Source organism: Aquarana catesbeiana, linkage group LG10, assembly GCF_042186555.1.
Source record: "Aquarana catesbeiana isolate 2022-GZ linkage group LG10, ASM4218655v1, whole genome shotgun sequence".
Classification (NCBI taxonomy): domain Eukaryota; kingdom Metazoa; phylum Chordata; class Amphibia; order Anura; family Ranidae; genus Aquarana; species Aquarana catesbeiana.
The window spans coordinates 123,901,532-123,926,575 of record NC_133333.1 but is presented as its reverse complement, the minus strand read 5'-3'; the positions used below and the strand labels follow the sequence as shown (position 1 = coordinate 123,926,575).

Sequence of the window (25,044 nt, the reverse complement as noted above, 5' to 3'; positions counted from 1 at the left end):
TAAACATGTGGTTTTCATAATCAAATAGTGCTGGTAAACATAACGCAAACAATAGTCTACAGAGAAAAATAAAATTGCTACATTTTCCATAATCACTGGGATATGTTTCGTTAATAGTAAATTGCTAAAATGCTAACCATGGTACTACATTTCCTGTGTATTGTACAGCTATATATTTAGCACAGTAGGATTAATTGTAGGTTCAATGAAGGATACTATTTCTGTTGGTGCTACAAACCAATCATGTGCAGAAGAACTAAAAAAACAAATAAACAAAAAACAACAGGAATATCACAAGCATGTGATTTGATATTTGTAGCAAAAATAGGTTCAAGTTACGGTTATTTTAGCTGCCATCTTGATTGTAACTGACGGCCTGTTTTAATGCCCTTTCAACAACACAGTTGAGTACGGTCTTTGCAGCAATAAAAATTGCAAAATGCGCAAAGGGCTGCACCTCGAGTAATGTGGTGTACCTCATTAAGTGCCAGTTCACATCTATGCGGCTTCAAAGTCGCACGACTTTGACAGCTGACATCCTGCGCAACTTCATTGCTTGCGACTTCAGTAACAGAAGTTAATGCAAGTCGAGATGAAGTCGCCCCAAAGTAGTAGCAGAAACCTTTTTCTAAATCGCTGCGACTTGAGTCGCACCATTTCGAACAGTTCCATTGCCATTAATGGGGTGCGAATTGCCATGGGACTTTGAACTCTCAAGACGATGACAAGTCGCAGCAGCGTGAACCGAGCCTCAACGCAACAAGTGCAACCAGGGATGTTATATTGGTGACACAAGAAAGACAAAAAAAGAATGAAGCTACATAGCCACATCATGAAAGAACAGAAAGAGGATGCCTACTGTGCACCGGTGGGCCATCAATTCCCACATTCTTACCATTCTATGAAGGACACGAATGTTTTAGTTTTCAAATTAAACTTTAAAAATTCTCAGGAAAAGAGAAAAACTCTAGAACAATGAATGATAATCATTAAATATTAATTCGCTGTTGTAACACCTGGGTGGGCTCATGGCGCATTGCTCTGCGCTCCGAGTCTACCCTATTTTTAAGCTTATGAGCCTGTGGCTCTAATCGGGTGCTTAAAAAAAAAACACCCCCCACCGCTGTAATTCAGGCCCCCGCGTCCTAAAAGGGTCCGGACGCCTGACTTGGGGGTGGCTATGGTGGCCATTGATAGATTCATGCTATGCATGAATCTATCCATTATTCAGATAGGGGGCAGTGCCTGGGCACCCCTAATGGACGGGCCGCCGCTGTACAGGACCCTTTTCCTGTGCAGACCACGGCCGCCCCATATATGTGTGAACTTGAGAGCCGGTCACAGTCTCATGTTATGTGAATTGGATGTGGAGAAACCTGCATCCAATTCGCATAAGTGTGAACACAGCCTGAATATAGACTTCCACTTTCTTTAATCATCACTAAATAATTTTATAACCATTTTTACCTCTATGATTCTTCCCTTCTTCTCCCATTCCATAGCTCACTTTAATTCTTATTACCTAACTTTCTCACTTATACTAATCTATAGCCGGCCATACCCTGGTAAACCAACAGATTCCTCCATCACCATACAGCACAGATGAAAAAATCTCCAGCTGCTGGAGCCGACAATTTTCTGCCTGGCTCTTTGATTTTTCAACCAAAGAATGTCACCTACTAAGCATGTCTGGCAGGAGGGTGGTGGCAAGGCCAACCAATAAGCACATTTTTGCTGGTTCCCCAGGAACCATTTGAAATTCACTGAATGTATGGTTGTGTGTTTTTTGTGCTAAACTTCTGTGTATCAGGTAGCAGTAGCTTGGCCTAAGAAAGATTGTCCTGAAAATGTAACTGGTAGTGCATAAAAAAAGTGTCAAGGACAGTACTCAAGTGTGTTGAATAAAGTAGCATTCTTCATCACTCAAAAAGTGATGTAACCAGGCTGACATTAATACATTCTTATGTAATTACATTGTTATGATGACATTATATCACAGATGTTATAATAACTGACAGTGTCTGGAGAATCCTCAAAGGTTAGACCCACTTTCAGATGGGATTTTGGAGAAAAGGAAGAAAGAATGTGGAAAAAATGGACTTCTTTCCTGAAAATTGTACACACAGATTGCAGGAGCAGATTCGTGTGGCAGTCAGAAGGGCTGGTTTGTAATGATTTGTTTGCCTCTACCATTGTCACAGCAATTCTCACCTAGGCACTATCTCATTACAGGCTCCTAAAGCTTTTTCATACTTCTCCAAAGTTCCTGGTGTGCAATATTTTCATTTCCATACTCAGTCTAAGAAAATATCTGTACCGGACATGAAAGTCAGCAGCCAGTGTTCTTCTTACAGTGACCATTACAGCCCATAGAAATGACACCTCCAGGCCTGCCCCTCAGGAACCTCCTGTCATCCATCAGAGAGATTGTACTCATTTTCATGTGCCTGTGCAAAAACATGTGTTTTCGGGTATGGAAGCCTAACTAGGCATGTAATGATGCCCACGAACACTCACATAGGAATGCGCGCACAGCGATTTGCACATGGATGAATGGCCATATTCTGGTGCCCAGTGGACTATTTAAAGTGATACTAAAGCTTCTTTTTTTTCTAATAAAACAATAAACATGTCTTACGTACCCGCTCTGTGCAATGGTTTTGCACAGAGCTGCCCCAATCCTCTTCTGGGGTCCCCGACCGAAGCTCCTGGCTGCTCCTCTTTGGCGAATGCCTCCATAGGAAGTGCCAGCAATCAGTGCCACCTATCAATGCCCACGAGTGCCACCTATCAATGCCCACCAGTGGTGCCAATCAGTGCCTCATCGGTGCCATCCAGCAATGCTGCCTATCAGTGTCACCTACCAGTGTCGATCAGTGCCCATCACTGCCACCCATCAGTGACCATCACTGCCACCTATCAGTGTCCATCAGTGCCAGCCATAAGTACCACCTATCAATGCCCTTCAGTGCCGCCCATCAGTGGCACCCATCAGTGCCACCTATCAGTGCCCACCAGTGCCGCCTATTAGTGCCCATCAGTGCCGCCTATTAGTGCCCATCAGTGCCACCTTATCAGTGCCCATCAGTGCAGCCTATCAGTGCCCATCAGTGCAGCCTCATCAATGAAGCAGAAAAAATTACCTGTTTGTAAAATGTATTAACAAAATATAAAACGGTTTTGTATTTTTTTTTTTTTATTTCGGTCTTTTTTAATTTTTTTAACAAAAAAAAAAAAATCCAGAGGTGATCAAATAAAACCAAAAAGAAAGCTCAAAAGAACCAAAAGAAATTTGTGGGAAAAAAATGATAAAAATTTCATTTGGGTACAGTGTTGTTTGACCGCACAATTGTCATTCAAAGAGTGACAGCGCTGAAAGCTGAAAATTGGTCTGGGCAGGAGAGGGGTTTAGGTGCCCAGTAAACAAGTGGTTAATGCATAGAATGCATTAAGGTAAAAAAAACTTTAGGCTTTAGATCCACTTTAAACCTGAGGGGCTTTTACAAGGAAATAACATGCCTAAAGCTGACCATATACTATACAGTCTGATTGTACAATCTCAGTAGCTTTACCAAAAAAAAAAATGTAATATGAGGACAAACTATGTAATAAGTATCAAATCAAGCAGGCCCTCATACTACATAGTTTTTGGTAGATCTAGAAGAGAATGCACAGTCAGATTGTATGGTGTATGGTCAGCCTAATATATGTTAAAATCACATACCTATAATCTTATGGGCATCACTCCCAACTGTCCCTGATTTGGAGCAATGTCCCTCTGTCCCTCATTCCTCCTCATTTGTCCCTTATTTTGGTCTGATCTGTACAGATGTATATAAAATGCACTTTTTATTTATTAAAAAGTGTTTCCCAGTGCTAAACCTTTCATCTGATTTCTAAATTGCTGCATTTGTAAATTCCAAAAGCCAATATAAAGGAATAGTAGTGGTAAAAAAAGCACTTGTGGGTTTAACTAATCTTGTTTTTTTTGTACAATTATCCTTTAAGGGGGTGTGGCAGGGGGTGTGTCCTATGCCTGCATACTTTTGCTGATAGGTGTCCCTCATTCCCATCTCAAAAAGTTGGGAGGTATGTTATGGGAACATTTTTGTTGAAATGAATGGTCTTGCAACAGGGTTTCTTTCAGTTGCTTAATGAATGCTTTGATCCTATTATGTCTAAAATTGTATTTTCTTGTTGCCAGCAATGGTCTACCCTGAACAAATCTATATGACCTCAATAAATGCTTATTTCAATATCCAGGCATTGAGCACAGAATCTACTATCAAAATGTAATTATTGATATGACATAAAAAATGCAAGGTCCACTAATCTGGGAGTTCTAAACCCCTAAATAAAAAACACAAAAAAAGCTAAAAACAATACACAATTAGAAGAAAAAAAATACCTCGAACCAAAGTTTCTGGCAGCTCTCTGATGATGCCGGTGGCATTACTGTGCATCATTGCTTTCAGTCTCATGCTACTAAAAAAAATGGCTGGCAAATACCTATAAGCCATCCACTAAAATCAAAATGCTACAGCATGAAGTTATTGGCAAGTACTAGTTGGTGCCTCATTAATGTGAGATTACACTCACCCATGAAGATTAGCCCAATCCGAGATGTCCCCTTTGTTGCTACAGCAGAATTTTTTTATTTTTGTGTAAACTCATATTAGAAGGATTTTATATCCTTCATCTATAACAAAGAACATATGTCTAAAGGCAAACCAGTATATTGTTCCAAAGTCAATCTTCAATATGGAAGTATAGAGGCTGTCATTCCTTATCTGCTGATTCAATCTCTTTAGTACTTTTGTTGGTCACTGGCCCAACAGTATGCAAATCATGCATTCTGCTTTTCCCTCTAACTTTCCTGATCAGCATCCTTGTCCAGGGTCAGTGTCACAGAAAGTACTGATGCCAGAACAGACAGACAGACAGGCAACTAGCATTTCCAGAAATAAAAACCAAGATAATCATCCGCGCTTATCAAACTTAATGTGAACAAATAAAGATAAATGCTCATGCCTTGCAGCTATATAACTGTTATTAGTTCCCACAACATAGTTGCATAGTTAGTCTGTTTGAAAAAAGACACAAGTCTATCTAGTTCAACCAATAAAAAGAAAAAAAAAAAAAAAAAAAAGAATTGAGAAAATATCTTAAACATAAATAGCGCAGCCACTTTCCTTCACCTTCTTATCCAATACACATACAGTATCTCACAAAAGTGAGTACACAGCTCACATTTTTGTAAATATTTTATTATATCTTTTAATGTGACAACACTGAAGAAATGACACTTTGCTACAATGTAAAGTAGTGAGAGTACAGCTTGTATAACAGTGTAAATTTGCTGTCCACTCAAAATAACTCAACACACAGCCATTAATGTCTAAAGTGAGTACACCCCTAAGTGAAATAGACCAAATTGAGCCCAAAGTAACAATATTTTGTGTGGCCACCATTATTTTTTCAGCACTGCATTAACCCTCTTGGGCATGGAGTTCACCAGAGCTTCATAGGTGGCCACTGGAGTCCTCTTCCACTCCTCCATGACAACATCACGGAGCTGGTGGAGACCTTGCGCTGCTCCACCTTCAGTTTGAGGATGCCCCACAGATGCTCAATAGGGTTTAGGTCTGGAGACATGCTTGGCCAGTCCATCACCTTTACCCTCAGCTTCTTTAGCAAAGCAGTGATTGTCTTGGAGGTGTGTTTGGGGTTGTTATCATGTTGTAATACTGCCCTGCGGCCCTGCGAACTGCAATTCATACCGGACTAGTGTGAATCCAGCCTAAAGGTGTCTACAGAGGTTGGAAACTGCCCAATCCAGCCATTTACAATTGCATTGGGAAATTTTCTTATGTTTGTTGACCTTCCTCCTCTGCAATTAGTAAAGTACGTGCTCCCTGCTCTCCCTGCTTTATTGGAGATAAAATAGTTGAATCATGGCTTGATCTAGGTTAATTTTAGTGTCTCAGCCCTACTTTGTTTCTCAGCCCTACTACAGGTACAATCAATGAGCACATATGTAGTATTCCCATACATGTAAGGAGTGTGAGAATTGTTTTATTTTTTTTTGGTGGTCGGTCATGGTAGTGAAAAGAAATATAGAGCTACATTTTAAAAAATCATATTTTTGGGGTCAGTTTTCCAATCATTATTATAGGATTATTACAATTCACCTGGAGAGACTTGAAAAAGAGGGGGGCATAGGGAGAGGGTGGGAGGAAGGGGTATTAGAAGGGTCACGGTGCTGGGAAAAAAGTAGAGAAGAGCAGCATGCTGCATGTGCAATCCATTGTGGGGTATTTGAATAGACCTGGAATGTATTTAGCCAATTTAAGCTAAAAGATTAGCTGGGATTTAAAGAAAAAAACTGTAACCAGGAGGAATATGAATACTACCTTTGCTTCACAGTTACATTAAGGAAACCTCAATGAACTGTCAGTCTGAACACTTGTTTGGAGTCAATGGTGTTGACTTTGGAAAAATTAAAAAATGTATTTTTAATACAGCTTACCTATAAAATCCTTTTCTTGATGTACATCATGGTACACAGAGCACCATAATAATGACTAATTGTGTTATACGCTACCTTTAGGTGATTGGACACTGGCAAGCGATAGTAAGACGGTTCCTCCCATATAACCCCTCCTATACTAGAAATACCTCAGTTTTGTAGCAAGCAATGACGATCCCAGAAAAGAGGGGAGGGACCTCTGTGTCCCGTGATGTACTTCAAGAAAAGGATTTTACAGGTAAGCTGTATTAAAAATCCATTTTTCTTTATCGTACATCACGGGACACAGAGCACCATAATAATGACTAATTGGGATGTCCTAAAGCAATGCACCTGGGGGGGGGGGGGGACCACCATATCCCTAAGCCCAACGGGCCAGAGACTATAAAGCTGCCTGCAACACTCTGTGGCTAAAAACAGTCTCTTTTTGAGATCTCACATCCACCTGGTAAAACCTGGTGAACGTATGAAGTGAAGACCAAGCGGCTGCTTTGCAAACCTGAGCCATAGACACTTGTTGGTATACTGCCCATGATGCACTAACCCCTCTAGTGGAGTGTGCTTTTAAATCCCAAGGTGGAACCTTGTGCCTTAATCCATACGCCTGGATAATAGTCTGGCGAATCCACCTGGATATAGGTGAACTTGTTGCCAGCTGTCCTTTTTAAGGACCTTCCGGCAGGACAAAAAGGCAGTCAGTTTTCCGAAAAGAAGCTGACATCTTTAAATAAACTTTGATCGCCCTCACCACATCAAGCAAGTGAAGTGACCTTTCCTCCCTAGTGTTAGGGCTCGGAAAAAAGGAAGGTAGAATGATATCCTGATTCAAATGAAATTTGCAAACTACCTTTGGTAAAAAATCCGGATGAGGGTGCATGACCACTCTATCCTGATGAAGAATCAAAAAAGGTTCTTTGCAAGAAAGGGCGGCCAATTCTGAACCCTTCTAGCCGATGTTATAGCCACCCAAAAAAACTATTTCCTGGGTAATAGGACAAACGGAATATGTCCAATGGGTTCAAACGGTTGACACTGTAGGGCTGACAGGACCAAATTTAGGTCACAGGGACATAAAGGCGGCTTAACCGGTGGCCTTAGGTGCGTTACTCCCTAAACAAAGGTTGTACCAAAGAATGGGATGCAATTGGTCTTTGGAAAAATACCGATAAGGCCGAAATCTGTCCTTTAATTGTCCCTAAAGCCAGCTTCAAATCTACTCCTGCTTGAAGAAAGGCCAGAACTCTTCCAATCGTATACCTACGAGGGTTCCACTTCCTTTCCTCACACCAAGAAATGTATGACTTTCAGACTCTATAATAGATAGCTCTAGAAACTGACTTTCTAGCGTTTATCAGAGTAGACAAGACTGAATCCATGATACCACAGTCTTTCAATATTCTGGTCTCAATAGCCATGCCATCAAATTCAGCAACTGTAAAGAAGGATGGAATATGGGTCCTTGAGACAACAGGTTTGGACGGCACGGAAGGACCAATGGGTCCCCTACTGCCAACTTCACAATCTCCGAGTACCAGGATCTCCGAGGCCACACTGGGGCCACTAGGATCATTGGCTTTCGTTCCTCGTTGAATCTGGATGCCAGCAGATCCACATCTGGGGTCCCCAAGTGTTGACAGATCTGTAGAAAAACTTCGGGATGCAGGGACCATTCCCCTGGCAACAATTTCTGGCGACTTAGGAAGTCTGCCTGCCAATTGTCCACCCCCGGTATAAACACTGCGAAAGAAACGGCACATGCTTTTCTGCCCAAGTCAATATGTAATTTACCTCTCTTTGGGCTGCCCGACTCCTGGTACCTCCCTCGTGGTTGATATATGCCACTACCGTGGAGTTGTCGGACTGGACTCGGAGACCCCGTAACCTGGACGTCCAGAAGCACAGAACCAGACGAGCTGCCCGAATCTCCAATAGATTGATGGGCAAGGTCCTTTCTGCCTGGGACCCTATTCCTTGTACAGACGCCTCCATCAGGACAGCTCCCCAGCCAAGGCGGCTGGCGTCTGTAGTTACCACTCTCCAGACTGCTGGTGGAAAAGATTTTCCTTTTCTCAAATTGCTGGTTTTTAACCACCAAGAGAGACTCCATTGTACCTGTGAGGATAGAACAATAAGATGATCTAAGGTTCGAGCAGACCTGTCCTAGGCTTCCAGAATGCTGTTCTGGAACACCCTGGAGTGGAACTGTGCATATGTAATTGCGTTGAAGGATGACACCATTTTGCCCAGCAACCTCATGCACAACCGAATAGAAGGCCTTGGTTCTTTTTTCACCTTCTGGATGAGTTCCACTATGGAAACGACCTTTAAGGGGGGTAGAAACACCCTTTCTTGGGCGGTGTCCAAGATCAGACCCAGATATACCAAGGCCTGGGTTGGACAAAGGGTTGACTTGTCCACATTTAGAATCCAACCTAGGCGTTGTAAAACCCGCACTGTTCTTGACACGTTTTGGATCAGGATAGGGCAAGAGCAATCCCTCAAGAGAAGATCGTCCAGATAACCTACCACGGAGATCTTCTGGGACCTTAGAGACGCCAATACCGTGGCCAGAATCTTTGTGAAAACCCTGGGGGCCGCGGCTAGACCAAATGGCAGTGCCACGAATTGAAAATGACGGCCCTCTACTACGAAACGCAGAAACCTTTGATGTGGACCAAAAATCGGTACATAAAGGTATGCGTCCTTGATATCTATGGATGCTAAATAATCTTCTTATCTCAGAGATTTTATTATTGAACAAACCGACTCCATACGGAAGGACCGGACGTTTACAAAGAGGTTGAGAGCCTTGAGATCCAAAATGGCCCTTACTTCCCCATTTGGTTTCGGCACGGTAAAAAAGTTTGAGTAAAACCCCTTGAATCTTTCTTCGTGCGGAACCTTGACAACTACCCCCTGCTTCAGCAGATGCTGCAAGGCTAGGAATAGGCATTTCTTTCTCTCTGGATCCAACGGGAGCCTTGAGTACAGAAAACGACTTGGAGGGATTTCCCGGAACTCTATTCTGTAACCCTGTGTTATAGTGGAAATAACCCATCTGTCTTGGACCAGATCTTCCCATGCATCCAAAAACAGCTGAAACCTGCCCCCCACCCGTGAGAGCGGGGGCATCCCTTCATAAGGTTGACTTGGAGTTGGACTTGACTGGCTTTTGGTTCCAGGGCTTCCTCTGACCCTGAGGTTTTTTTAAAACCTGATGGCTGAGGCCGTCGATACCACTTGGGGGAAGAAGCACTAGGTCCTGGAGCATTGGGAATTTTATAAGAGGGTTGCTTACCTCTCCTTTTAGTAGGTAGGAGGGCACTCTTTCCTCCAGAGATTTTTTGGATATATTTATCCAGATCTTCGCCAAAGAAGCGTTCTCCATGGAATGGAAAAGCTGCAAGTAGCCTCTTGCATGTCTCCGCAGACCAGTTCTTTAGCCACAAAACCCTGCGCATATGTACGGACAGTAACGCAAAACAAGACATCTGCTGAATTGAGTCTTTTAATGCGTCCACTGCAAAACATAAAGCATGAAGAATCTCCGACAATTCCTCGGAAGGTTCCTCCTGACAAGGCAAGTTTTTTTATTAACATTTTAAAACGGTCTTTTAGGGATTGGCAAATCCCAATAGCCGCAACTGCTGGCTGATCTGGTGCACCAGACACCGCAAAGGAGGCTTTTAATAAGGACTCTAGCTTTTTATCGGCCGAATCCTTAAATACCTGGGCATTATCCACTGGACAGGTTAAACTCTTATTCACCGAAGAAATGGCGGCGTCCACCAAAGGTGTACCCCATCTCTTCCTGAACTTTTCCTCCATAGGATATAAGATAGAAAATCTTTTTGGAGGCAAGAATATCCTGTCAGGATGATCCCAGTCTGCGTAGATCACCTGCTCCAATAGTGGATGCAAAGGGAACGCTTGGGAACCTTGCTGAGGTCGCAAGGATCCCAAAGTAGAACAGGAGAGTCCAGACTCCTGAACCGGGGGTAACTTAAACCCAACTTGTACCATCTCAGTCAGAGATTGGATAAACAATTTCTGGGAATGGGAGGCTGAAATTGGCTTCTCAGAACCTGAGGCCTCAGCTGAGGATTCTTCAGCCTCTCCTTCTTCCTGGTCTTTTATGGCCACCTCCTCCAAATCCTCTGTCCACTCTGGTTCCAGATCACCTGGACCCATCTGGCTATAAGAGTCCTGGTGCTCTAGTGATTCTCCACTTGGCCCAGGCTCAGGGGAGGGAGATCTATTACGCTTCTTCCCTCCCTGTGTTACAGAAGCAATCATGCCAGCTATTTTGCCTTCAAGGCCTGCTAATGCAGATGCCAAATCATCCTTTGTAACATAAGCCGAGGCAGGAATATTGGTGGTGGCCACTATGCCTGACAAATGCAATGGCTCAGCCAGGGCAGATGCCGCAGGTCTTTCAGGGGAGACTGAGGCTGCATCAGCATGGGGCTGGTCTCCTGTTTTCAAGGAAGGTACTCTTACCCCTGTGCTTGCCCTGCTCCCTGTACCTCATTTTCTGGAAGACATTGCTTACATACGAGGAAAAAGTACTCCCCACAAGCTGAGACCAGTGTTTAACCTATTGCAACTGTGTCCAAAAACCTCCAGACTCACGTGCCCAAGTATCGCCCTGTGTTGTCCCAGCACATGCCAGGAGCTCCAGCTCCTTTTAAAGCCTGCCTAGCAGTGGACTGAGTGCATGCGCGCTCCTGCGCGACCAGCGGCATGCATGCCGCAAGGCGCATCTGCCGTGCCCAGACGCACGCTGCGCACGTGGCGCATCTGTGATGTGCACAGCAGTGGTGCACGCGCACACCAGTTGCACGCCGCCAGGAGCAATCGCGCACAATGGCGGCGCGCATGCGGCGCATGCGCACACCCACGCATGCCCGGCATAAGTGCGCGCAATACTTGGCCATCTATAATTTCCCAGACACAAGCAAAGGTTTTACCAGTGGAACAGAGGGAATATACTTATATATAAAAATTCCCAAAGGGAGTACTCACCATCCCTGTTTTACCAGGCCCAATCTTCCCCCATCATGGCGGGTAGCCTCTGAGGACCTTCAAGGACCGGGTCTCCCATTCTTTTTGGGGCCACACCCTTGGACCTGTAAAGCACCCTTCTGGTTTACCTTGGGCAAGTTATGACCAGAAATACCAATTTAACAAGGGTCCAGCGCCATACAGGACACATTACAAGCAAAACCTCGCTCTTGAACCGAGGCTCGGGTACCATCCACTTTAGCTTTCTTATGCCATCCGAATGGATCCGATTATAACATCCTCACTGGGACATTATTTGAATAATTTTTGAAGAGCTTCAACAGCCATGACCATCACCTTCAAGACCATGGCGAAAAAACAGGTATTTCCGGTATAGGAGGGGTTATATGGGAGGAAACGTCTTACAATTGGTTGCCAGTGTCCAATCACCTAAAGGTAGCGTATAACCCAATTAGTCATTATTATGGTGCTCTGTGTCCCATGATGTACGATAAAGAAATTCACTTTGCAAAGGACTTTTCCCTTATTTTAGTGAATGTGATGAAAACTCACTTTGTTTACATGTGGTTGGATGATGGAAGTCAGCTGAGTTTCACCTCATTCACTAAGCTAAGGAAAAATTCCCTTGCAATGTGAAAATTAAAGTAAACAGCCCATTTCCCCTTAGGTAATCAACCCCAATGACTCATAAAGCAATAAAACTATTGGATCAGCATGACAGCCAGAAAAGTAAGAGTTTCAAGAGGAAGGTCGGCAATAGAAGCCTCAATGCTGCCTCTTTTAATACTTAACTCATAAAATATTGACTTGATCATTTACTTCCACTAAACTTAACCTGGTACCTAAGCATAAGCAATTATTGCTTCTTATCACTAATCTTACCCCTTATGTACATTAAGAAAAATCTAAGCACACCAACGCAGCATGGCACTGCGGGTGTACAAAGATAACAAAGCACCACGTCCTGTCCTGTGAGAAATTGAGAAAAAATAGAACTGGAAAAATTGACTTTATAGGCACCACTGATAAAAGATATACATTTTGATTAAACACACCGCATAAATATAAAAACATAATTTAAAAAAAAAACAGTAATTGAGAAAACACACAATAGTCGTAAATATGTCTCCAAGACAGCCGTCTACATTAGGGGTGTACTGGTCACAACCCCACGTATTGTCATGACGACTAATTACAAAGTATGAATTACATGAAGCTTACACTTTATGTAATTCATACTTTGTAATTAGCCATCATGACAATACTTGGGGTTGCCACCCGTACACCCCTAATGTAGACCACTGTCTTGGAGACATATATTCGACTATTGTGTTTTTTCTCAATTACTGTTTTTTTTTTTTTTATTCTGTTTTATTATTTATGTGGTGTGTTTAATAAAATGTATATCTTTTATCAATTTTTCCAGTTCTATTTTTTCTCAATTTCTCACTATTCCTAAAATTTGGTAACCCTTTTATATCATAGTTCTCTTCCTCTGCATGGAGCCACTACACTATATTCTCACAATACTGTGCTAAAAGAGGACATTGCCAGTCTACCGGTACTGAAAGCTACAGATCCACTGCATACTGTATTGCAATCAAACCTAGCAATTTTAAATGTTTTAATTAAGCTACAAAAAATATATTTGGTTATACTCACTGTCATTTTTGCCCTAATATTATTTCTTGGGTAATGTGGATAAATAATATTTTTTTCTTCAAACCCTAAGTTGTACAAAAAAATGTCTATTGCTACAATTTAACACAAGATAAGAATTTAGCTGAGACATTAATATTTTGAATATCTCAGTTTTTCCTTTTTTTTTTATTCATTCAACAAAGCCCAAAGAATTTGTTTGTATTCTAGGTACGAAATTCTAGCTCCTAGCTGCTTCACTTTATTTACTAACACAAAAGAAAATAAGTCTTTATCAAAATGTTACTTATTTAACTGTTTGTTGGCAATCAGCTCTTTCGGAACACAAAGAAATCAATATGATACAGATGTGGTGATAGCCAGCAAGTGGTTAAATCATTCAGGGGGCTTGGAATAACTACTAAATCTAACTTGATCTTCTCTACAAGTACACTAGCCCACATTTGATTTTATCTTTCCTAACATACCCTGAAAAAAAAAAATTGACAAAAATGTTGAAAAAAAATAAAAAAAAATAAAATACAGTTCAAAGCAGGTAAAGCCTTTCCATTAAATGCCATATTTTAACATTCCAGCATATTCAGTGACCATAGGTAACCAAAACTTGATTTAGAGATCTCTCTACTAGATATTATCTCAGACACTCACCATTCTGTAAGTGTGCCTCTCCGTTTTGCTGTTCCTCTGTGGAATCTGGTTCACGGCTCATGTTAATATCTGAGAGAAGGCAAAGGGAAAAAAAACTGATTTTAATAATGCATATAATTTATTTCTAAACAAAACCATTGTATTATAATAAAATTCATTCGACTTTCAAATTCAAGAGTACACATGCTATTATCATATTCATCATGTAGGGAGTGGCGGAACCTTTAGAATTTCTTTAAATTTGTTTGAGTTTGTTCCCTTCTCTGCAGACTGCAGGCTCTCCATTTTTTGCTTCAGTGGAGAAAATAACACAGCGGAAATCTTTCTTTTTCCAATAAAATTGGAATATTGTCTTCTAAGCATCATCTTTTCCAAAATAGTACTGGCAGTACCAATGACCTGTCAAATTCTGACCAGTTAATAAATACATATTGTTTAAAATACTATGAATACCAATAGCAGACCCTTCCAAATGCTGTCAGTTATTGCAATCAGCCAATGAAGTGCAGCTTTTTACGTAATACATAATACTCACTACATTCATACAATGGGTTGGCTTGGCAATATTGCCTATCAATATTAAAAGGAACTTAATCTACCCTGCCCGCAAATTCATGCATTCACACTCAACTTTCCCCATAAACACTTGATCCCCCCTTTCTATTACATCTATTTCCTCACCTTTACAACCTCCCAGATTTACTATAACTTGGCAGCTCCAGATGAGACCTGTAGCTGCGTCTTCATTCAGGGCACTATTTCTCTTTCCAGGTGAGACAGAAGTCAGTTGGAGAAAAGGAATATTTTATACAAATGACACTGACCCCCCTCCACCACCCTTCCTGGGAGCTCTTTAACCCTTAGCACACAGGTAAACCAAACAGATAAAGCAGAGAATTTGCATAGGCCTTAGGCAGTCAGTCATTGCAAATTTGAATAAGATAACAATGTGCTGCTTTCAGGGCATTTAAACTTTTTTTCCACATTCTAAAATGAAATAAAATAAAAGCAAAAAGAAAGAGCCAACCTTGTTAAAAGACATCAAACTATTACAAAATACATAATAGTCAAAATCATACACACTTGCAGGTGTACATTTACATTTTTTTTATTAAATCTTTTTATTTATTTTCTTAATAAACAACAGACAAAACAAGACAGAACAAAACATCATACATATTGGAGCAAAATATTAATTTAAGTTCAAGATCCAATCACATTACATATCAGCCATCAATTCAAAAATAGAAAATAAAAAGAGAAAGATAATTAACGAAGGAGTATTTTAACTGGGCTAGGTTCTAAACCATCCCATTTAACAAATTAAATATCAATCCACATCTAATATTGCAAAAATAGACTTTAGTCACTTCTAACCACAGTGGCCCAGGCATTATATATATATATATATATATATATATATATATATATATATATATATATATAATCTATATTGAATCCATGGAGCAATAACCCTCATGGGCGTATATACAATGCCGTATATGGCTTATCCAGCCACTTTGCCCTAACTTTATGAAACTTACTAGGGCAGCCCCTATTTGTGTAGGTGTCTCTGTACAGTGGGAGATTATTATTTACCAATTGTTTCCAGTATACAAGCGTAGGAAAAGAGGGTTTCTTCCAATGTAAAGCAATGGCTTTTCTCACATAAATTAATGTAATGTTAGCAAACACTCACTCTGGCACTGTAGCGAGAGTAGAGTCCACCAGACCCAGCAAGCATACAGACATTGAGAGCTGTAAAGGAGCAGAAGTAATAGAATTCAACAAATCCACCACGTCCACCCAAAAAATAACTATATATGGGCAAGTCCAGAAGATGCGTGTGTAATCCCCCTGAGCCGCACCACACTGCCAACACTCAGATGAGCACACAGGATTTATCTTTTGAAGTCTGTATGGCATGATATATGTTCTATGTACCAACTTAAATTGAATCATACGGTCTTTCAAGGATACCAAAGATCGCAGAGGGAAATCCCACACTCTTCCAGTCTTCTAAGTCCAAATCTGGTATGCCTTGCGTCTGCCTAGCTCTAAGACCCTCCAATGGCAGGAGGGAAATTAAGGTAAAATGAGTATATAATCTGGAGGTGGGCCTCTCCAAACATTCAGATCTAAGTACTGATTGTAGAGTAGATTGTATAATTATTAAACTATCTTGTGGAAACTGGGCATGAAAGGTATGGGAAAGCTGAAAATATCTAAATAAATGAGAACTAGGCAGGTTAAAAGTTGAAGCAAGTGTAGAAAAAGTAGAGAGTTTCCGATCAGTGACCACCTGAGAGAGTAATTTGATATTATGCTTAGTCCATGCAATAGGCTTAGGTAATTTATAAAATTGAGAAAGGGTGGGATTAAACCATAACAGGGCTTTTGGTGAAATCGCATCCTCAAGATAATGCTCACATCTAAGACCAGCCTCCCAAGCTCGACTAGTGTTGAGCATTGAAGCAGTCAACTGGTAGGGTACCCTACGGCCCCTGAATACAAGTACCTTAAGAGCTTCTATAGTACCTACCACCGCTGCTTCCAACCGAGTAGAGGAGTTAGATAAATCTGAACTTAATCGCCACCATGCGACCGTAACCAGCTGATTGGCTAAAAAATATTTATATAAATCTGGAAAAGCTAGACCACCTTGGTCACAAGGGCGCATCAGGGTGGTCAATTTATACCTGGGGTTCTTTGATCCCCATAGAAAGGATGAGAAAAGTTGATTTAATTTTGTAAAAAAGGAGACAGGGAGCCACTGAGGAGAGTGTCCAAAAAGGTACATATATTTTGGTATAATTTTCATTTTTAGGAGGTTAATACATCCCAATAAGGATAATGGTAGAGACTTCCACATTTTCAACTTTAACCCAATATCTCCTAGGTTCGGAGTCAAGTTCAAGGAGATAAAATCAGAAGCTTGGCGAGGGATTACAACTCCAAAGTACTTGAAATTCTCTACCCACTTCAATGGAATATCACTCACAGAGGCTTGTAGTACGGCTTTATCTATTGGGAACAACAAGGACTTTGTCCAATTTACCTTCAGCCCTATAACTGTTGAAAAAGAGTCCAATATCTCTAAAGCCCCTTAGAGAGAGAGTCCAGCATCATTCAGAAATAATAAAAGATCATCTGCATACAAGGCTACCCTCTCCTCCAAACAACCAATCTTCAGCCCCTTAATATTAGACCCCTTTCACACTGAGGCGTTTTTCAGGCGCTTTTGGGCTAAAAATAGCACCTGTAAAGCGCCTGAAAAATGGCTCTCCTGCAGTCTCAGTGTGAAAGCCCAAGTGCTTTCACACTGAGGCGACGCACTAGCAGGTCGTTAAAAAAACTCCTGCAAGCAGCATCTTTGGAGCGGTGAAGGAGCCGTGTATACACAGCTCCTCCACCATTCCTGCCCATTGAAATGAATGGGCAGTGACGCTTTGCTGGTCGTTTGGACCCTTTTTTGGCCGCTAGCGGGGGTTAAAAGCACCCTGCTAGCGGCCAAAAACCTCCGCAAAAACGCCCGTAAAGCCGCCGCCCCAGTGTGAAAGCAGCCTTGGGGGAAGTGTGGAGGGCCTCCACCACAGGCTCCAGTGCAATAGTGAAGAGGGTTGGAGACAGGGCAGGCCTGTCGAGTTCCCCTAAATAACGAGAAGGAAGTTGAAAACCCTTCCCCCATTTTCACTGCAGCTGTGGGATGTCTATATAGGACCTGAAACCATTTTATAAATACCATTGGAAAGCCCATTCTTCCATAAAAAGGGCCATTCAAGAGTATCAAAAGCCTTCTCTATATCTAGAGAGGAAACAACCCTAGATCCTACATTAGGATGTGAAACATGAATATTAGTAAACAATCTCTGCAAATTCACATCAGTGGCCCTATTGGCCATAAACCCCATCTGGTCTGGATCAATAATGTTAGGCATCATCGGTTGTAGTCGTTGGGAGATAAGTTTTGTCAAAATCTTAAAGTCCACATTCAAAAGAGCAATAGGCCTATATGAGGCACAGGATGATGGATCTTATAAATTAAAACTATATGGGCATGACTCATTGAATCTGGCAGAGCTCCCTCTTTTAAACAATTAGAATAAAGGGAAGCCAGTACAGGATAAGTGCATTTTTCTGGTTTGAGGTTGAGGGTCACATCAAATGAGTTTGATTTACTAAAACTGCAGAGTGCAAAATCTGGTGCAGCTCTGCATAGAAACCAATCAGCTTCCAGGTTTTCTTTTGTCAAAGCTCAATTGAACAAGCTGAAGATAGAAGCAGATTGACAACAATGCACAGCTGAATTTTGCACTCTGCAGTTTTAGTAACTCAACCCTACAGTATGGGCATACTTAGAATTACACCCCAAGCAGATTCCACTACTTCTACTGAGTATGAGGATATATGGACTTTGCTATATTATTTTGCACTTATTCATGTGAACAGTCTATAATTAGGTCTTTCATTTAATTTGTCTTCAGCAATTTGATAACTTGACAATTTTCTATGTAATACATTTCTTCTTCGTATGCTATATTCCAGATACATTTGTCATCATTGATGTTGTAACTTTATACCCATTTAAAATACAAATAAAAAATGCTATAAAAAAGCTATAACAGAACTATTTCCCATTTGTTTTGTTTACAAAATCATCACCATTTCTGTACAACTGTACAAACTACAGAAATAAGAGTTTTTTTGGTTTAAAACTTTTTTTTTTTAGGGTACCCAAATATATCCTTTTCATACGATAATCTGATAGTACACAGCTTTCCAGAGCCGATCACAACACTTCATCTGATAGTATCTGATCAGACAAGCACAAAAAAAGTTCTCATACGATACCAGAACATACGATTATCGTTTAACCACTTCCGGACTGCCCACCGCACATAAACTGCCGCAGGGCGGCCCGGCTGCACGAACCGACATACCTGTACGTCGGTCCTTGCATTAGATACAGTGGGCTCGCGCGGGAGCTCTCCCATGTGTCCAGCAGGCTCGATGTCCGCTGGCCACCCGCGATCACGATAAAGAGATGTAGAACGGGGTTCTGCCTATGTAAACAAGGCGGATCCCCATTCTGACAGGGGAGGAGAGAGAGAGATCAGCTATTCCTAGTGATCAGGAACAGCGATTTCTCTCTACTTCCAGTCAGTCTGTCCCCCTGACAGTTAGAAAGCACCTCCCTAAGGAACACTTACCCTTTTATTACCCCTAGTGTTAACCCCTTCCCTGCCAGTGCCATTTATACAGTGATCAGTGCATTTTTATAGCACTGATCACTAAATTGGTGTCACTGGTCACCAAAAAGTGTCACTTAGGGTCAGATTTGTCCACTGCAATGTCGCAGTCCCGCTAAAAATCACTGATCCCCGCCATTGCTAGTAAAAACAATAAAAAGATAAAAAGTCCCTGAATCTTTCCCCTATTTTGTAGACGCTATAACTTTTGCGCAAGCCAATCAATATACGCTTATTGCACTTATGCAGCAGAATACATATTGGCCTAAATTTGTTTTTTTATATATTTTTTTGGATACGTATTATAGCAGAAAGTAAAAAATATTGTTTTTTTTTCAAAATTCTTTTTATGTTTATAGCGCAAAAAATAAAAACCGCAGAGGTGATCAAATACCACCAAAAGAAATCTCTATTTGTGGGAAAAAAAAGGACGTTAATTTTGTTTGGGTACAACACTGAAGTGGTTAATCAGTACAGTTGTTGTTCAAAAATACAATAAAAATACACTACAACACATGACATCACTTCCGAAATGTTATTCTGTTGTACGAGGATTTTTAGTAACTTAAGTAAACTCTTTATTTTCAATATGAGATTAGCATGCAAAAAGAAAAAAAAACGGACAGTCATTCATTCGATAATCTCATTGTGTGTACCAGGCAGAAAGACCAAGCTGTCCTAGTCAGAAGAGTGAAAAAGAAAAAAAAATATGGAAAAATAAATAAATAAAACATAAAAATAAAATGGTTATATCAGGGCTTGATCTAGGTTAGGGTCATGTGTCAAGGTCAAAAGAAACTGCCAAGAACAAATGTCACATTCAGTGTATTATAGATATTTTTTTATTTAGACCCCTTTCACACTGAGGTTATTTAAAGGCGCTACAGCGCTAAAAATAGCACCTGCATAGCGCCTGTAAAGAGCCGCTCCTGTCTGTCGAGTGTGAAAGCCTGAGGGCTTTCACACTTGAGCGGTGCTCTTGTAGGATGTTAAAAAAAACTCCTGCAAGCAGCATCTTTGGAGCCGTGAAGGAGCTGTGTGTACAATCGCAGCGAAATTGATGGTAAAAAATAACAACGCTTTACCCCCAACGCACCTACCGCCCCAGTGTAAAAGGGGCCTTAGTGTCAGTGTGTTTAGGTAGGATAAAAAAAGAAAGCAAATGCGCACTATTGTTTTCTTTTCCCTACCAAAGGTACAAACAACACTACATAATACACATATGTTGTATCACTGCAAACATCAGGGGTAGGAGAATTTATTTTAAGGTTTTTTTTGGTGATCATGTACAGCTAAAATACAATAAAAAAAAGTACTATGTTAGGCCCATTTTTTTTTGAAAATAAAGAAACAAAAAACAAAAAAATCAGGGGATATCCATTACTCTTGACTAACAAATAAATACCTTACATTACATTCCATATATATCCCCAGGGCCACAAAAGATATATACTGTATTTATTGATGCTGCCTCGGAGGGGACAGGGAAGGGGTGGGACGAGCGCCGTCATATTACATACAGGAGAATCTTCTGTTTACTTGGCGACGTCTGTAATAGGAAGTTCCGTCTCCTGGGCTGCCATTGGCGGACTGTTCTGTCTATCATAGGAGGCAGAACTTTGTATTAAAGAGGCCACAGAGTAAACAGGAGATTCTCCTGTATGTAATCTGTTGGCGCTCGTCCATCCCCCTCCCTGTCCCCTCCGAGGCTGCAGATGGGCATTGATCAGGCTGCATTCACGGCAATGGTAAGGCTGCATTCATGGCAATGGTGAGGCTGCATTCATGGCAATGGTGAGGCTGCATTCATGGCAATGGTGAGGCTGCGGATGGGCACTGATTAGGTTGCATTACATAGTTACATAGTTACATAGTTAGTAAGGTTGAATAAAGACACCAGTCCATCCAGTTCAACCTGAGTGAGTGTGGGTCTACAACCCTGACCCTTGTCCCTAACCCTGAACATCACACACTCACATCAATCCCTACCCTCAATCCAAGGTCCCCATTCATATACTAGGGCCAATTTTGGACAGAAGCCAATTAACCTACCAGCATGTCTTTGGAGTGTGGGAGGAAACCGGAGTACCCGGAGGAAACCCACGCAGGCACAGGGAGAACATGCAAACTCCAGGCAGGTAGTGTCGTGGTTGGGATTCGAACCAGCGACCCTTGTTTACTGCTAGGCGAGAGTGCTAACCACTGCACCACTGTGCCGCCCCTAATTGATTTTTGCTTTACAGTTCTTTATTTAAAATGTACATTTTTCCCTGAAACTTCCCTCTTAAAGTGAAGGTGCATGTTATACGCTGATAAATACGGTATATCCAAATAACACGTCCAAACTCATCGTTAGTCCTGAGCGGCGCTTGGGGATTTGTTGGGGGTCACAAAATATAATTCTTGTTGGGCAGTGTATTAGTGCTCGGACGAACACACTTAGACCAAATTGTTATGGTTCCAGGAATGTCAGGCAAAATGGTCGGCCATCACGCATGTTCACTTCATCAAATCTGGCTCCCTTTGAAAAAAGTTTGGACACCCCTGCCTTAAAGGATAAGTTCACCTTTAAAAAAAATAAATAAATGCAGATTTCTTGCAGGCAAAAAAATGTGCAATACGTCCTATTATTTCCAAGAGCCCAAATGCGATCCTTGTGAAATAATATAAGTGGCGCTAAATACCAGTGATAAACCATTCAACACTCGAAGGTGATCTAGTGCATCTATCTACAAAAGGAAATTGGAATAGATGACGTGAATAAATCTATATCAGAAAAAAACTGTTCAATATAAAATTAACAGTGAAAGTGTGCCATACACAAAGCAATATCAATGACACATAAAACAAAAGTGAGATCAAGTGGTAAAGTCCATAAAGTCCATAGACAGACCACCGTGCAGGAAATGTGATGAATCTGGAAACGGTCCACCAATTCACTTAGTGTCAGTGACTCCACTCCCCTTGAATTCAGCACTCACCGACTCAAAATGCCTCACACTCTCGTGTTTTGGCAACAAAAAAATCCCCCATATGCAAAAGCGTTTTTTGGGACATGCTCTGGACTTTTGCATGTCCCACAATTATTTTTGGTACCACGGTTTTTTCTTTTCACAACAGGTTGGCGTGGCTATGGGGGCTAAATATGCCCCCAGCCTCGCCAACCTGTTCATGGCCGAGTGGGAAGATAAGCGAGTATTTAGTACCCAAAGACCCCAGTTGAAGTTTTATCGGCGCTTCATAGATGATTTGATGTTCATTTGGGAAGGATCAAAAGAGTCAGCTATTGATTTTTTGGGGCATTTGAATGACAATTCTAATGGCATCAAATTAGATTACCAAATCAGTGACACTTCGGTCAACTTTCTAGATGTCACCATAGAAAGGAATGCTAATGGTTTAAAGACAAAAATCTATTTCAAGCCCACGGATCGCAACAGCTATCTGGCCATTACAAGTGGACACCACCCCACTTGGATCCGCAATATACCGAAGGGGCAAATACTCAGGGTACGAAGAAATTGCACTGATTTGGAGGACTACCACACCCAAGTTAAGATATTAAAGGATAAATTCATACAGAAGGGTTACCGGGAACAGACACTGGACAACATAATACAGGAGGTAGCACTCACACCCAGAGACCAGTGTTTTGGGAGAGGACATCTTCCAGGTGGGAGTGCCCAACATCAAATTAGATTCATCACAGGCTTCCATTTTCAGTACAGGGATATTGAGACTATATTCAGAAAACATTGGCACATTTTGGGTCGTGATAGACACCTGGGCCAAATCTTACCCTCATCACCCAAATTCGTCTATAGACGAGCCCCAAACTTTGGGGATAAAGTGGTAAGAAAGATTTTGGACCCAACAGGACAACAAACTATAAGGATCAACCTACAAGGTTTTTTCCCATGTAGGAAGTGTGTGTGTTGTAAAACTGTAAAGGTCTCCAACAGGGGGATGACTTCTGTTACCAGCACAGATCAGGAAACCTTTGAAATTAAGGAATATATCTCTTGTAATTCCTCATATGTCGTCTACCTTCTATGGTGCCCATGTGGGCTACTGTATGTTGGACGGACGAAACGACTACTCCGAGTCCAAATCTCTGAACACCTCACGAACATCAAAAATGGCTTTAAAAACCATAGTGTATCGCTACACTTTAGAGAGAAACACCAACAAGACCCCTCCTTAGCACAATTCTGTGGATTAGATTGTGTATATCCAGCTTGGAGAGGGTCCAATAGAGTGAGGGACCTCTCACAAAGGGAAACCCTATGGATACACCGTCTAAAATGCCTTGCCCCTAGGGGCTTGAACATTGAAGTAGATCTGAACTGCTTCATAAATGATTTTTGAATTATGCTCCCATAGAGACAACCTTTCATACTTTATATAGATTTGCACATTTGTATATATATATATTTTTTTACACTTTATATATATATTTATTTATATATCTATATATATATTTTTAGACATTTGTATAATCCTATCATCAATTGAGGGATTGAATTATGATTTTTCATTGTATGGTCATCATGCTTTCAGCACATTAGGAGGGATAGTGGGTCACTTTTATATAGGGGGTGGTAATAGTGCGGTTCAATCTTGGTTTTTGAGGAAGAAAACTGGGGAGTCTTCTTCGATTTCACCACTAGAGGGATCTGGCACTGTTCTATCCTGAAACTTTATAGAGATTCACTAAGCGCACACAATATATATTTTTTAATCACCATGTTTTATAATTTATAGATTTATGCAAGGATCCATTATTACTTTCACACTCTCAGTTTAGTTTAGGAACAATAAGGGGAGTTTAGGCATATAGCCCAATACACAGTTCCGATCAGGCATTGTACGGGCTGCACTGATTGATTTATCACATAGTGTGTCAGGTTGAGCCTTTAAACATAACATCTTGGGATGAATTTTCATACTAGTAAATGAGGTATGTTTCTAGAATTACAATGAATAAAGAAGCATTGTCAATTATGATCTTAGGATTAATGCTATGGGTGAAGGTTTCTCTTTTTATCTTTGCCTGTAACCCAGTTTGTTTAATATGGTTAGCTATACGTGTCCCGGTATTCTTTGGGATTTTTTGTAATAAAATGTGCCCTCTGAGAAATGTGATCGGTCCAGCGCTGCTGCGTTGAGGGCTGCGGGGACACCTGGGAACATGAAGTAAGATTTGCATACTACTACGTCGATAGACGTGAGGGGTATAAGAGTGGGAGGTGCCGTACCGTACAGCCAATCCCATGAGGAAGTCAGGTGTGACGAAACATGTCGGGGCGTGGCTGTACGGCATCCACTATTAGCAGTCAGTGAGAGACAGGACGTTGCGGTGTATCTCCGGGAACCGGCGAGATCTTCCGAAGGCGCTAGAGGAGTCACGTCTTGGGCTTACAAGCCAGCAGGAGATCTACACCAGCAAAGTGTCAGTAAGAGGGGTGAGAACCCACCCAAACTTTTTCTTTGGGGTCCGCTGCGACCCTCGTTTCACAGTGGTGCTGGGCGTTTCACAGAGGAGGATTGTATTGGAAGCTTTTTTTGCAGTGTCATTTTGGCTTGATTCAAGAGTTTTTATGTGAGTGCATTGATTGAAGGTTTTAAGTTCAATAAATTTTATATGCTTTACGGTATCACACTATGTTGAGTTTTTTCTATGCATTGAGGTGACACTGGGACTAACAAGGAATTCGGAGCCTACACCCTCAGCTGATCCGCTTTACATCTATGCTTTGTTGCCAAAACACGAGAGTGTGAGGCATTTTGAGTCGGTGAGTGCTGAATTCAAGGGGAGTGGAGTCACTGACACTAAGTGAATTGGTGGACCGTTTCCAGATTCATCACATTTCCTGCACGGTGGTCTGTCTATGGACTTTATGGACTTTACCACTTGATCTCACTTTTGTTTTA

The 25,044-nt window shown here is 41.3% G+C and overlaps 1 protein-coding gene across 4 annotated transcripts in view; it reads right to left on the bottom strand.

Moving 5' to 3' along the window:
* POU2F3 (POU class 2 homeobox 3) overlaps positions 1–25,044 on the bottom strand; it is a 208,487-nt gene that overhangs the window by 152,794 nt on the left and 30,649 nt on the right. For 2 of the 4 annotated variants that reach the window (XM_073602564.1, XM_073602561.1), the window contains one exon: positions 13,862–13,930. In XM_073602564.1, the coding sequence (XP_073458665.1) occupies positions 13,862–13,922 (61 nt within the window). In that variant the 5' untranslated portion in view covers positions 13,923–13,930. Of the gene's footprint in view, positions 1–13,861; positions 13,931–14,542; positions 14,641–25,044 lie in introns of those variants that run through there. The other 2 variants (XM_073602562.1, XM_073602565.1) reach the window with 2 other exon arrangements.